This window comes from Grammomys surdaster, unplaced genomic scaffold, assembly GCF_004785775.1.
Source record: "Grammomys surdaster isolate TR1022 unplaced genomic scaffold, NIH_TR_1.0 126660, whole genome shotgun sequence".
Lineage (NCBI taxonomy): Eukaryota > Metazoa > Chordata > Mammalia > Rodentia > Muridae > Grammomys > Grammomys surdaster.
Window position 1 is genome coordinate 2,896,092 of NW_021621449.1, and position 15,749 is coordinate 2,911,840.

General features: G+C 43.5%; 1 protein-coding gene across 2 annotated transcripts in view; it reads right to left on the bottom strand.

The window, feature by feature from the left end:
• Nucleotides 1-1,022: 1,022 nt before the first annotated feature.
• The window catches only part of Apobec1 (apolipoprotein B mRNA editing enzyme catalytic subunit 1), a 26,083-nt gene continuing 11,356 nt past the window's right edge, over nt 1,023-15,749 (bottom strand). The window contains exons 4-8 of one of the 2 annotated variants that reach the window (XM_028761057.1): nt 13,738-13,864; nt 10,744-10,771; nt 4,413-4,810; nt 3,758-3,876; nt 1,023-2,118 (exon numbers count right to left, since the gene is read on the bottom strand). In XM_028761057.1, coding sequence (XP_028616890.1) covers nt 1,990-2,118; nt 3,758-3,876; nt 4,413-4,810; nt 10,744-10,771; nt 13,738-13,753 — 690 coding nt within the window. In that variant the 5' untranslated portion in view covers nt 13,754-13,864 and the 3' untranslated portion in view covers nt 1,023-1,989. The remainder of the gene's footprint in view (nt 2,119-3,757; nt 3,877-4,412; nt 4,811-10,743; nt 10,772-13,737; nt 13,865-15,749) is intronic. The other variant, XM_028761058.1, reaches the window with a different exon arrangement.

Here is a 15,749-nt window from a genome sequence, read left to right on the forward strand (position 1 = left end):
GAGAGAGAGAGAGAGAGAGAGAGAGAGAGAGAGAGAGAGAGAGAGAGTCTGGGAAGTCACTTCATCCCTTATCTGTTGAAGGGTCTTTATTTCCAACTGTGTCATTATTCTCTTCACTGTGACAGAATGTCTGACAGGAACAACACTTATTTATTTATGTTTTATTTGCATGTATGCCTGTATGACAGAAGAGAGCATCAGATCATCCCATTTTAGATGTAGATGGTTGTGAGCCACCATGTAGTTGCTGAGAATTGAATTCAGAACCTTTGGAAAAGCAGACAGTGCTCTTAACCACCATTCGTCCAACCCTGACAGGAAAAATTTAAAGGAAGAAGCATTTGTTTCAGCTCATGAACTCAGAGATTTCAGCCTACAGTCCTTTGTTCCATTCGTCATTTCCCTGGCTTTCTGCATGGGTTTCTGCATGGGTTTGCCCACTAAGCAATCTCCCCACTCCCTCTTTTGTTTGATTGGTTGTTTGTGACAGAGACTGGATAGGTAGTCCAATGGCTGGCCTCCAACTCATGCTCATCCTGCGTCAGCCTCTGGAGTACTGAGATGAGAGGGCGTACTACCGGCCTTGTATGAAGCCTTTTGCAAGAACAACTGATGATGCGCAGCTGCGAAGGCTTTCAAGCTATCAGCACGTGACCGACAGTCAAACTGCTCAAAGCCTGAAGAGATTCTGTGGCACGAAGCAGCCAGAAATGGACGGGAACAGGATCTAAGACAAAGCTAACTGAAGAGAGAGGAGCTGAGTTCGAGATCCCAGATGGACAGATGGATAGATAACAGACAAAAACGTTGAGGTCCAAAGTCTTCCACGACTACAGAGTGAGTTGGAAGCTTGTTGAGACCCTGGCTCAAAAGAGAAACAAAACAAAGCAAGAAAATCCTGTTTAACTCTAATGAGGTAAGAACCCCTGATCCCCAAATGGACGAATGTTCTTTCTTCATTTTTCTCATAAACTTCAGCGGGTACTGGGGGCCAAACACCATAAACACACTAACAATTGATAGATGGTTCTTTTGCTGGAGGTTTTTATTTATTTACTTTTGTTCATGTGTAGACATAGGGCTGTTGAGACCGCTCGGGGGAGATAAGTTGCTTTTTTGAACTCACAATCTGCATTCAGTCCTCAGAATGGCTAATAGAAGAGAAAAAAAAAACCTTAAAAGTTATCTTCTGACCTCCACAGGAGTGCCACCATATGCACACAGAACCCCTCAACACGCATGATAATAATAGTAAAGAAATACAATTTTTAAAATTAAAATGTATAGCTAGACTTCATTAGAAGTTATAAGGTCTAAGCTTCTTTTAATGCCCAGGGACTGCTGTATGCCACAATAGCCTTTGGAAAGTCAGGCAGGCAAGTGACTGAACTGGTCTGAGTGACTGTATTATGTAAGCTGGCAAGGTGTTGGCTGTTATCCCCTGGCATACCTGGTAGAATTTAGCACACTGAATTTCTATATGGGGTGAGGCTGGCTTCAAACTTACTGTGTAGTTCTAAATGACTTTGACCTTGTCATTCTCCTGCCTCCACCACTCAATTGCTGGGATTACAGGAAAGCACCCCTTTTCCTGACTCTTCAACTTCTACATTCTTGATTGGGGCAGGGGTGGGGGCAAGAAGGCATTTTTTAGATAAGGTCTCACTGTGTGATTCTACATTGACCTGGTCTTACAATGTAGACCAGGCTGGCCTTGAACTCAGAGAGATCTGGTGCCCCTGCCTCCCAAGTGCTGATATTGCAGGAGTGAATAACCATTCCTGGCTCAATCTCTAGATTCTCTGTTTTTTTCTGGATGTTCGGAGAATTAAACCAATGGCCTCATGTGTAACTAGAATGCTACCCATGAATAACAGCCCCAGCTCAATGTTTAGATTCATGGAGTCACTCTTTGGTGGGTCATCAATGCCTGGTGTCAAGACAGTACACATACAAGGAGTCATTTCATCTATCCTCAATTCCCAGAAGTCATTTCAACCCTGTAGCCCAAAGGAGGTGGGGTGGTATCCTTTGGTAATGGCAGTTTTGAAGAGTAATTGTGAAAAACGTGAATTGAGGTTGCTTGCTTCTTGAAATGTTCAAACAGGGTGGAAGTCCCTGAAACAAAGATTATATTTTATCCTCAGTAATAATTAACACTATTATTATCGTGAACAAGTATAATAACGTCTTTCTTCAGTAGTGTGACTGACCTCTGCCACTGTGGGAAACAAGACTCCCGGAACACTGAGGCCGGGGTAAGTGTAACCAGAGTAGCAACACTAAAGATACAATGGGATCACCCTGTGTCCCAGACACATCTTATGCCAACCCATTTCCTCCCCCTACTTCCTTCCCACTACAGAAATCTTTCTTGTGGTGACTTTTTCCGTGATGGTGGTAGAGATTTTGGAGACACAGTATAGATTTATAGTCCAGGCTGCCCTTGAACCCAGAATCCTCTTGACTCGGCCTCCTGAGTGCTGGGATTTGAGGTATGTCTGTCTGTCTCTCTCTCTCTCTCTCTCTCTCTCTCTCTCTCTCTCTCTCTCTCTCTGGAAGAGCAGTCAGTGCTCTTAACTGCTGAGCTATCTCTCCAGCCCCTTGTTTTCTGTTTTCAAACATGAATTAACTAGTTAAATAACTAAACATTGAATAATTTTTACTTCTGTAAGTAACCATTTCCCCATAATTCTGTAAATAATAAACTCATTGTAAATAATAAAACTCATTGTCCACGGGGGGCGGGAGGAAAGAATAAATGACAAAAAAAAAAAAAAAACAACCATGGGAGTATGTGGGAAAATTCTCAGAAGCACAGAGGATTCTTCTCTGTGTATCAAAACTGTCTCTGTAGCAACTTAAAAGAAAAGGGGGGTGATGGAGGGATGAGGGAATTAGGGATGTGGGCAGTGCGCACCTTTGTCCCAGTTCTAGGGAGGAGAGGAAGAGAGATCTCTATGAGTTCCAGGCTAGCCAAGGTTATATAGTGAGACTCTGTTTCAAAAACAAAACAAGCAAGCAAACTTATGAGAGGGTCTGGAGAGATAGTCCAGGGGTTAAGGACACTGTAATGTTTGAATGACATATCCACCATGGGTGTGCATTTGAACACTTGGTGTCTGGTTGATGGTGTGGAGGTGATGAAACTTTTAGGACATAAAGCTCTGATGGAGGAAGTATATCACTGGGGGCAGGGTTGAGAGTTTACAGCACCACCCCTCCCCAAGTCCTTATTAGCTGTCCCTTGGCTTCTATGTAGGGCTGAGGTATAATCTATATGCTACCATGCCTTCCTCGACATTATGTATACACTCTACCTTGGGATCTGTAAACCAAAATAAAGCCTGCCTTCTCTTGGTCAGGATGTTTTATCTCGACAGCTGTGACACAAAGTATCACTAATACAAGTCATGGATACAAATCCAGACTGCCCTTGAACCCAGAGTTCAGTTCCCAGCACCCATGTCGGGTGGCTCACAACCACCTCTAACTCCAGTTCCAGGGGATCCTCTGCAGGCACCTGCACATCCATTCATAAACACACAGAGACAGGTTAAAAGAAGAGGACTAGGAACTTATGAGGGAGGCAGGCATGGTAGGGCAACACTATACATAATCCAAGGCTTCAGAAGGTGGGGACAGGAGACTCAGGAATTCAAGAGTATCCTCAACTACATAGTAAGTTCAAGGACAGCCTAGACTATATAAGACCCTGTCTCAAAACAGAAACGAATGAACAGCCAAAGATACTTACTAAAATGATAGAGTAGAGTTCCAGCACATAGATCCTCACCCACAGATGGGGGTATCTTGGCCAGTGAGCTTCATTCGAAGGAGGGTAGTTGACAAAATTCCTCCAGCAGTAACAAGACTCTAAGGAAACACAGAATTTGGTTTATTTAACAAATACAACGGTAAGTGACTTAAAATGACCTGGGCATAACGCCTGCAGTCCAAGCCTTTCAGGAGGCTGAAGCAGGAAAACTGCAAATTCAAGGCCAGCCTGCTGTACATGACAAAATCCAAGGTAGCCACTTAACAGCCCTTCCTCAAATGAAAACTAAAGAGAGCAAGGATGGAGCTCAGTAGTGGTGAGTCTCCAGGTATGCTCGTCTTGTACAAGGCTTTGGCTTCAATTCCCAGTAGCAACAACCACAGAGCATGCGCTCTACATAAAGGCTCTCCTATTGGCTACTAGAGGTGGTCTCGCTCGGTAAGAAGTTAAAGTGACTGGGAGGCAGAGGTACCTAGAGTAGGTGGGGTTGCTATTGTCCATCCTTCCATTGCTAGGAACATCCTTCCTCCCTCACTTTATGTTGGACTTTCGCCTCTGGGAATCCCAGCATCACCAGCCTGTGCAGTCTGCCCCCTTTGTCACCACCACGGTCTCAGGAGCATTCTGCTTTTACCTTGCTCCGTCATGATCTGGATAGTCACACCGCTGCTAATAAGGTCCCTGAGTCCTTGCCGGTTTCGCTGATCCGAGTGGTGATAAAGTCTTGCTACATAAATAAACAGAGTTATGTGGGGGTGTCGGCTCAAAAATTCTGTAATGGCTTTGGAGCACTCCCCACAGGGACTCCAGGACAGGAACCAGGTAATAGAGCATCTGGTGTTTGGACGAAAGAATCTTTCTCTAGTAAACTTGTCTATGAAATTGATTTCAGCATGTTTGCTGGTGTTTTGGCTCGTGTGTCGCCAGATGCTGTGCCTTCCACCCCAGTTGATCTCGTACAGCAGACAGGTCTCTTTCCGAAGTTCACGAGGGTCAAAGAAGACTTCAAACTCGTGGGGCTCAATTCTTCTCCTGAAACAAAAAGACTCCCATGCAATCTAAGAAACTTAAAAGGCCTTTCTCATGCCTTTTTTTTTTTTTTTTTTTTTTGATCTTACATATTCCAGGCTGGTCAGAAGCTTGATACAGAGCTGAAAGTGACCTTGATCTTTAATTTTTATTTTAGTGTGAGCACATGTGCACACACGTGATGGATTCATACTTCTGCATGTATATGCACAATCACTTGCTAATGTGTACACATACAGAAGCTAGAGGTCAATGTTGAGCGCCTTCTCTATCATTCTCCACCTTATTTTTCAAAACAGTCTCTCGATGAACCTCATTGGCCAATAAGCCTCCTGGAGCCACGTGACTCTGCTTCTACAGTGTAAACAAGCCACCAGGCCTGACTCATATGTGGATGCTGGCAATTCAAAATCTGGTATTTGTGCTTGAACAGTTAAGCATTGTACCCAATGAGCCCTCTTCCTGGCCAGACCGTAAACGTTGATATCCCTGCTATCCCTGCTTCCATCCAAAGGACTGGAATTACCAGTGTGTGGGAACCTGGGGCTTCGTGCGTTCCAGCTCCACCAACTGAGCTACCTTTCCACCCCTTTCTCTTTTAAACGTTTATCTTTCAAATTGCCAGGTATAGCGGCACACATAATCTCAGCACTATGAAGGCAGAGACAGGAGGGTGACACGTTTGAGAGAAGCTTGGTTTCCCTAGCGAAATTCTGTCTCAGCACTATACTGAGTGAGGATCTTCTTTGTAGCATGACACCGTAGGTGTTTTTAGTCCTAATTGTCCCGCTGGTCCCTGAACTATCAGATTATCCACAGAGGATCCATCTAGTGGGCACGGTGGTACACCCAGTGCTAAGAAGTCTAAAACAGGTGGGACTCCAATTCCAAGTGAATCTGTACTACAGCGTGAGACTGACTCAAAAAAGCTGAACAAAGTGGGAGCAAAATGTAGAGAGAACAGCATGGGAGAAGCTGGAAGGGAGAAGCTGGGGGAGGAGAGAAGCTGAAGGGGAGAAGCTGGGAGGAGGAGAGAAGCTGGAGGGGAGAAGGAGGGGGTGGAGAAGCTGGAGGGGAGAAACTGGTAGGAGAGAGAAGCTGTAGGGGAGGAGTTGGGGGAGAAGCTGGAGGGGGGAGAAGCGGGGTAGATTTGATCAAAACACGTTGAACTCATGTACAGAATTCTCAAACAGCAACATTTTCCAAAACCGAACAAAGAAATAGGTCCTATATTTAATTCCCAGAACCCATATGGCAGCTCGCAACCATCCATAACTCCAGTGCCAAGAGATCTCACACCCTCTTCAGACCTCTGCAGGTACTAAACACACACACACACACATACACACACGTATGCACGCATGCACACATACAATCACACAGATAAAAGTACATACACATTAATAATAAAAGCAAATATTTACAGGCACTTGCCTTTAAACCCATCACTCAGGAGGCAGAAGTAGGTAGATCTCAGTGAATTCAAGAGATCAGCCTGGTCCATATATACAGGGCTACAAGAAAGAGGAGGAAGAGGAGGAGGAGAGGAGTGGGGGAGGCGGCAAAGGAGAAGGAGGAGGAAGAAGAGTTAATTCAGTTGGTCAATCATCTGGCTGAGGGATCACCCCCTTAGGAGGGCAGGACTACATTAAACTATGCCGAAGGAATAGGAGTAATTAATTATTCCTCTAATGAGATTATGTCATTCCTTCTGGAATTCCTGCCCCTGTGCAGTTGCTCCAGAGATGTCAAGAGGTTCTGTTGGGTCAGTCTGCCTTTCCAAGTCCTTGTGCTGCTTTGCTCCATAGCAAAGAGCATGCTGGGAATTTGCTCTGGGCTGTAGAGTGGAGGATGAGCCTCTCTACCTCACTGCTGAATAGCTTTTTTTTTTTTTTTTTTTTTTTTCCTGACTGGCTGGGCTGAGAGCTGGCAGGGAAGGGTGAGCGTGTTGTCAACACAGGGCATTTACCATGTACAGCTGCAGCTGGTTTTCAAGCATGATGGAAAACATACAAGGAGCCCGGTGGAGCTGGGTTTGGGGAGTGACAACGTTTTGGGGATTTTCAGAACTATGGTGCTTGTCAAAGAATTAAAATGCTCCAGGGCAGAAATGGGGAGGGAGGGGTTGCCAGGGTACTCCTTTAATCCTAAACAGTAGGGGCTGGAGGAGCTCTGAGTTAGAGGGTAGGCCCATATGCAGAGTTCCAGGACAGCCAGAGCTACACAGGAAACCCTGTCTTGTAAAGCCAAAAATGCAATAATAATGATGATGTTAATAATAATGATGACATTAATAATAACAAATTAATAGTAATTAATTTTATTGACATTTATTGCAGTCATTCTATAATTAATACTATTAATATTAATTAAATTAATTACAAACATTATTAATTATATGTCTATATATGATAGTCATATATAATAAATTATTATTATTAATAATAGCTCCTGGAAGTTTAAAAAATGGGAATGGAACATGGGATGACCACCTTCTCCAAACACAAGCTGTACAGGAGGCTTGTGGACACAAGTGTGGGGGAAGGAACCCACTTCTAACAAAGGGAGAAGGGCAGAGTTTACTGATGCTCCATTCCTTCCTTGATTTCCAAGGCTCTCTATTCACTCCATTTTGTTACAGTACTAATAAAATAACTGTAAATGTATGTAATCCTGACCGAGGAAGACTTTGGCCTTCTTCTCTCTTCCGCCTTTTCTTTCAGCTGTGCTCTGAGCCTAAGCATGCGTTCCCTAGGATGGTAGGCTGGGCTCTTTCTCTCCAGCTCCCTCACACACTGTGTGGCTACTTGTCCACCCTGCAGCTGACCTCCAGGCTGACTGAACTCAAATCACATCACCGTTCTCTTTCTCTTCTCTGTCTTCCCTTCTAGGCGGATGCAGAGATTTACAGCTTGTCTGTCCTGAGGTTTTTCTTTTTAAACTCTCATGAAAGTGTGCTTGTACATTTTTTTCTGACCATGTCTTAAATTCTTTTATTAACAAGACTTTGAACCTTTTAAGAGAAGACCCAGATTCCCCCATTAACATTGGTGATTCTGGAAAAACCTGGAAGGACTCCCTGAGATTTCCATTAATGTTGTGAAGTTGTCTTTTCCCAGAACTACTGAGTTTGATAAATAGGTCTATGTTTTGGAATGTATTGCTGCCTACAAGCTGAATAGTGCTTTCATCATGGCTTCAACTGTGCTAGGGTCTGGGGGCCTGTTACAGTAACAGTAATTTAAACATAAAAAGCCATAGGAGCGAAACCCAATCACAGGAATCATAGAAATTAAGCTGAGGAAGCAAGAAGAGATGAAGAATGGTAGGTAACCTAGTGAAACAAACAAACAAATCCAAACCTGTAGGTCCCGCCCCCTCATGGCAGCTCCACTACAATCTGAACTGTGTGGAGTCAGAACCCAGAGTGAGAACACAACTTCAGATCCCAAGGATGTATCAGCAAGACTAAAACAAGTCAATTAATAGCGACCAGGGGACGTCTGAGGGCTGGAGAGATGGCTCAGCAGTTAAAGGCACTGGCTGCTCTTGCAGAGGATCCAGGTTCAGTTCCCAGAACCCACATGGAGGCTCACAACCATCTGTAACTCTAGATCCCCAGGATCAGACACCCTCTCCTGACCTCATCCAGCACTTGACATTCACCTAGTGCATGCACACAGACTTACATGCGAGCAAAACATTCACACTCTAAAAGACAAAAAAAGTCTGCTGACGTCATTTCTAAGTGATCTATAAAAGTCCAGTTTTTCAGAGACCAACAAATTAATTCTTTTCAAAAAGATCCTTCACCAGGAGGCAGTAGATAAGGGCTTTAAAATGCAAGTGGAAAAGCACAAAATTTTCAGGACTTAATCTTTAGCCCTAACCCCTGAGAACTAACACAGGACATGCCAGAGTGACTTGGCACAGAGATTTATGTTCCCTTGAGAATGGCACATCCAAAAAAAAAAAAAAAAAAAGGACACTTCAGCTTGGAAAGCCCCTACAGGAGCTGTGGGGACCAGGAAAAAGCAAATGTGTCCACACATGATAGATAGCGGGCTTCTTGAAAAATGGTTGGAGAAAACAGTGCTCTGCCATGGATTTAAGCCTTTAGACTCAGCTCTGGCTTCTAGGGCAGCTTGACAGAAGATAAATAGGTATAGATGATAGATAGATAGATAGATAGATAGATAGATAGATAGATAGATAGATAGATGCATACATACATACATACATGCACACATGCATAGCTCTGCCAGGACTTTCCATAAACCTTTGAAGAAGAGCACAGCAGAGACTGGGCAGAGTCTGGAGAGATGCTCTGGACCAGCACACAGTGGTTGGTAAAGCATCAGCACTTTGGGCTTTGATTCACACTAGAGTGAGATTTGTGTGGAAGTGACATGGGGATTCCTAATACAGGGACGCAGCTCTGAGCCCTGCTTTTTAAACTTTTACCACCAATCCCTTACACACAAGGAATTTCCTGTTTTATTCAGTGGGCCACAGTGTAGCTGGTTTCTAAGTTGCAAAACAAAATAAATTTAGCAGTAATAATGTATCTGGTTACACTGTTACAAGTGTTTATTTTTCTTGAAGAGAAAGAAGAAAAGAAAGAAAAAAAAACCTCAACAGATTCTTAAAATGCACAATGGCAGATTTAAAAAACAGAAAGAAAATGGTTAAAACATGCTCATGTTTACTTTTGTGCAATTGTGTGTCACCGAGAAACAATTTTCCACATGACAGAGGCACACTGACATACATGTCTCAGCATGTCTCATTCCCTAAAGACATTGACAGAAAGAAAGAGAGAGATGTGGCACTTACTGCCCAGGGCTTGCTCAGGAGCACTGCTAAAGACCACTCTGACTGGAGCATGGGACTTTCGGCTCAGCACACCTGAGCATGCCTGTCAAAGCCAGATACCCAGAATAATGTTCGTATAGAAAACATTGTTTTAAAAATTACGTGGAGCCAGGCATGGTGGCGCGCACCTGTAATCCCAGCACTCGGGAGGCAGAGGCAGGCAGATCTCTGTGAGTTTGGGGCCAGCCTGGTCTACAGAGAATGTTCCAGGACAGCCAGGGCTACATAGAGAGACCCTGTCTTGAAAAAATAAACTTTAAAAGTATGTAAAAAGCAAATAAACTCATGCATACATACAAACACACGTGTGTGTGTGTGTGTGTGCGTGCGAGTGTATGTGATGTTTTAAATTCTCTAGTTTTCTTTTTACAGTGGTGTAAGCATTCTCAGTTCCCCTCATAACTGCCTGAGGTCCTTTTGGAAAGAAGAGACAGAGCTTTGAGAAGTCTCTCCAGATCCCACCATTGGCCCAAACCAGGAAGTCAGAAGTCAAAGCAGAAGCCAGGGATGTCTCAGTGTGATGCTGTCGGAGTGATGCTGTTGAGCTCTGTAGTTTTTGTGGCATTGGAGCCAGGAACTGACAAACATGTGGTCTTTGATCAGAACCAGGTCCTTAGACAAATCACACAAGGAATTTTTACAGGACCCTGTGTACATTCATATAGAAAATGTACAGTCTATTTAGATGATAGAGAAATGTATTTTAAAACAATTTTAGTATATATACATGTGTGCATATACATACATATATATATACATATACATATATATAATTTTACCATTTAATAACAACAAAAACAAATTTGCATGCTATAGCCCTGTAGTTCTTTTTTGTTTGTTCAGTTTAACATTTTAAAATTTTAGTTATACATGAGTGCACTGTATGCATGACAGAAGAGAGCATCATATCCCATCATAGATAATGTTGGGAATTGAACTCAGGACCTCTGGAAGAACAATCAGAACTCTTAATCCCTGAGCCATCTCTCCAGACCCCCAGTCATGTAATTCTTAAATGTCCATTTCTGTGATTGAATTGGGAGGACCCATGCCTGTCTTACCTCAAAGTGGGATCAACAGCTACAGGGCCTGTAAACCAAGAGATGATTTTGTCAAACAACACCCAAGTTCACATTGAACTGCCATATGAAATTATGTTCTAGTCTCCCAAACCTACAAATCATATGGGAAAAGGAATAAAGGAGCCTGGCCGGGCGGTGGTGGCACACGCCTTTAATCCCAGCACTTGGGAGGCTGAGGCAGGCGGATTTCTGAGTTCGAGGCCAGCCTGGTCTACAGAGTGAGTTCCAGGACAGCCAGGACTATACAGAGAAACCCTGTCTCAAAAAAAACCAAAACACAAAACAAAAACAAACAAACAAAAAAAAAGGAATATAGGAGCCTGCCCAGTGGGGCACAGCTCCCTTCCCAGCACAGGACACTCTGGAACAAGGAAACTCAAGTTCAAGTTTGCCTAGGTTATACTTTTGAGATCTGACCTCAAAAAAAAAAAAAAAAAACAAACCCTATTTTAATCAGTTTAATGGGAAAGTGACTTCTAAAAGGATCTTAGAGATACAGTTTGTAAATTATGAAATATAGATTATGTATATCTTATTCCTGTATCTCATTCTACCCAAAACATGTTAGCTAGCAATGTGGAATATTCAGTGATGACTGGATGCACTTTAGCCTACTGCAGTCATGTCCTGTTTTCTCTATTTTTCTTAAGTTTGTTTGGGGTGTTGTACAAGCTGGACATACCATATCTTTTCAGGCTTAGTTTTCTAAAAAGCCAGAGAGACCCTCTGTCCGTACAGGCTGCATCTCCTTTCCTATAGCCGTAATGACAGCGATGGTGGCTAATACTTTATAACTGTAAACCTTCTTCAGAATTCTATAAAACTTGGATTTACGGTTTTTCCTTTTAAAACAAACCGATGTCTACTTTCCCAGGTGTTTATACTTCCAGCCTACAGACACAGAATAATGTACAGTTATTAACAGCGAAGACAAGATGGGGTGCAGCTAAGACGGTGTTGTTAAGATGCAGTGTTAGTGGTCGGTGGGTTATCAAACAGGTAAGATGGGGTGTCCCCTACAGTGTTAGTGGCCAGTAGGCTATTTGCCATCCTTCCTTTTCTGTCATTACATGTTGGTAAACCGTCTTCTGTGCTGCTTCCTGTATATTCTCCAATTTTTTCCAGAGCCGGGGATTTTAAGGATAGAAGTGGGGTTTCCACAGCATCACCGTGGTTACATCATCCACAGACAGCTGTCTTTGTTCTGGAAGAACGTCCTAAAACACCAGCCTCACTTCTGCCGTATGTAAACTGTTGAAACTCGGTGCTTTCACTCCTCACAATTTTGATCCTTTTCTTGTAGCTTTTGACACCTGACTTGTAATTACCAGAACTACTGTCTTCTTGACTCAAGCATACAGAAGGAAGGGTGCATTCTTTCCCAGATGGCTTCACCATTGCCTGGGCTCATGTTTGTTTGTTTGTGTCCAGCCCCAAACCAATTAAGTAGCAGGCAAATGTGTCCAGAGCACTATTTCAGTCATATCTCTATACTTCAGATATTCTCAAGGTTATCCTCAGCTACATAGTGTGTTCAAGGCCAGCCTGGGCTACGTGAGAACTTGTCTCAACAATAAATAATAGATAAATAAAATTTCCAAAAAGTCTCCAAAGATTTGAACTCTACCAAAAACAATAGTAGTAGTAGTAACAACAACAATTTTAGGAGTTAGATGCAATCTACCTCATCTGAAATCATTTCCTTCCAAAGCTAGGCATGTTCTCCATCCTGTAATTTCTTTGTATTCCACCTCTCAAATGCATGTGCTACCCAGTCTGTTGTATATGGTGCTGGGAATGGAACCCAGGAACCCTGCATGCTAGTCAAATCTATCCAAACTGAGCCATATTTCCCAGGCCGTTTGTTTGTTTAAGAGTAGGTAGGATCTCATAGCCTAAGCTGGCCTGAAACTTATTATATTGCCCAGGACAGCTTCAGATTCCTTGTAAGCCTCCTGTTTCAGCCTCTAGACTATTTAGATGACAGGTAGAAATAACCATATCTGATTAACATTAATTAATCATTGACTAGTCAGTCGACTAGCATATAGACCATTATTACTACTTCTGTTTTATCTTAGTAGTTTCAAGTTATAGTTTTACTTTTTTTTCAGTGGGGGGTGGTGGGGCTGAGCAAGACTGAGATTGAACATGCTAGGCAAGCATTCTACCACAGAGCTGTGCTTCTACTCTTCCTACTTAAAGCTTTTTAAATTGTATGTATGTGGTGATTGGTATGTATGTATGTATGTATGTATGTATGTATGTATGTATGTATGTGCCTGTGTGTTCATGTGTGCAGGTACCTGTGGAGGTCAGAGGAGGACACTGAAACCCTTGGAGCTGAAGTTCCAGGCCATTGTGTGCAGCCTCGTGTGGATGCTGGGAATCAAACAAGAGCACAAGTCTCTTGACTGCTGAGCCATCGCTCCAGCTCTCTGACCTTTTCTAAGGGTCTTGCTAAGTTACCTAACTTGAACTTACCTTATAGTCCACGAAGACCTTTAACTTGTAATTCTCCTGCCTCAGCCTCCCAAGTAGCTAGAATTACAGGCTTATGTCACCAGACCCAACTAACTTAATTTTTCTTTATTGCCATGAAACCAACATTGACTTAGTATTATTTGTCAAAATCATTAGGAGCTATAAATACTTCCTCAGAATAGTAATTCATCTTATGAACAATATTAGTTATTAATTATAGTAGGGAAGCTGGAAAGCACCCAGGGGCCCAAGCGTAAGCAGGTCAGACTCATGTACAGCTGATGCACTCTTCAAGACCATGGAACCAAGCTAAGCGTGGGAGCAAGCACTTGGATTCCCAGACACTCAAGTGGTTAAATGAAGCAGGAGGATAACCTGGGGCCAGAAGTTGAAGGCCAGCCTGGGTTAGCATGACAAACTGTATAGTAAGAAGCAAAGAAAAGAGGAAAAATCAACTAAACACCTTACTAGGACCCAGTGTCCCTTTACCTGTCTCGGAACTCATCCTGCTCTGTCTCTGGACCCCTTCCTCCGGAGCTTATGTTGCAGCGATGGCTTCTGCCAGCTGTGTGCCGGACTTTATCCTAACGCCGGACTCAGGTGTGCCCACAGCCACCTGCAGGGACACAGAATGACTCATTCCTGAGCTGAGTGTCTGTAGAAACTTGGTATCTGTACTATGTAAATGAAGAAGGAAGTGGCATCTGGATTTTTGTCCTCCCCCCAGAAAACCCACGGAACCATCAATTCTGCATGATCGAACATTGATGATATTACATTCCAAAGTTCTCTTAGGTAACATCTAAATCTAGAAAGCTTTCTCCTTCCTTCAAGCTCAAGTGAGAGTGAGAGAGAAGCCAGTACAGAGTCAGGGAGAATGAAGCTGTTCCTATAACTAAGAAGTCCTCAGTGTGACCCAGTGAGACTGTTATGGGTTTTACCTGTTACTCCCTCTCATTTGCCCTTTGCTCCATATGTCTATTGGAAAAGGGAGGGGCAGCTTAAGATGCGAAAGCAGGACCTTGGCCTTTGAGTCAGATAACTAGTGTGCAGTTCTGGCGCTCTCTGCCTTGTGAAGGGAAGGTTAACTGTATGACTGAGTCTAATCTCTACTTTAAAAAAATGTTAATATGCCGGGCAGTGGTGGCGCACGCCTTTAATCCCAGCACTTGGGAGGCAGAGGCAGGCGGATTTCTGAATTTGAGGCCAGCCTGGTCTACAGAGTGAGTTCCAAGACAGCCAGGGCTATATAGAGAAACCCTGACTCGAAAAAAAACAAAGCAAAAAAAAATGTTAATATGCTATTCTCCTCTATAGCAATCCTCTGTTGCCAGAACTTTGGGTCAAGTTCAGGGTCAAGTTCAGGCTACCAATTCCTCTTAGGCTCAGCATCATCCCTCAAACTTGAGATCATTCTCTCAAGGTCTAAGCCTCCCACTAGGATCTTCTCCCTAGATTCTGGTGTTGTGATAAAGACCAAACACAACTTGCAGAGGAAAGGGTTTATTTGGCTTACATTTCCATGGTACACTCCGACACTGAGGAAAGCCCGGGCAGGCTCTCAAGCAAGAACCTGAAGGCAAGAACTGAAGCACAGGCCGTGGAAGAATGCTGCTTACTGGCTTACTCTCCCTGACTTTGTGCATCCTGCTTTGTAATACACCCCAGGACCACCTGCTCAAGGGTGGCACCGCCCACAGTGGGCTGAGCCCTCCCCATCAATCATCAATCAAGAAAATGCCTACAGACTTACTTACCTACAAACCAATTCAACAGAGCATTTTCTCAACTGAGGTTCCCTCTCTCTGGCTTGTGTTTATCTTCTGACCCAGAATTTCTACCTCCTAGCACAATCTTAGGTCTGCCCACCCTACGGCTTGGAGGCCAGCAAAGATGACCTCCACACAGACACCCTTAACAGTCTTGACCCCTGGTAAAACTAGGAAGCAAAAGCATCGTAAGTGCCCATCCTAAATTGTAAAATATCGTATGAAGATGGAGGCTATTAAGGATTTGTTGAGGAGTGTTCAAGAAAAGTTTCTTTTTCCTGGTCAACAGAATGAAATCTGAGTTCTACCTGGGTGGAGACCAAACATTCAGGTCTGACTAAAAGATTAGAACGTTACTCCAGCAGGGCCTGTCAATCACCTGACAAGGAGAGCATTCCACAAGCAAGCTGACTCACTCGAAGGCATGTCAGAGGTGTGAGGAACGACCACTGCCTTCATGAGCCCCCAGAAGCTGTTCCCCTGATGCAATTGCTTGCAGACCTTCACTGCTAACCCTGCTTGCCTTTTCTGAGTTCTAACTCAGAAAGCATAACTTTTTCTTTTTCTCTCTTTCTATCTCTCTGGCCAAAATTCTCCTTTCTTGGTACTTTGGACATACATTCTCTCTCTCTCTCTCTCTCTCTCTCTCTCTCTCTCTCTCTCTCTCTCTCTCTCTCTCTCTCTCTGTGTGTGTGTGTGTGTGTGTGTGTGTGTGTGTGTGTGTGTGTGTGT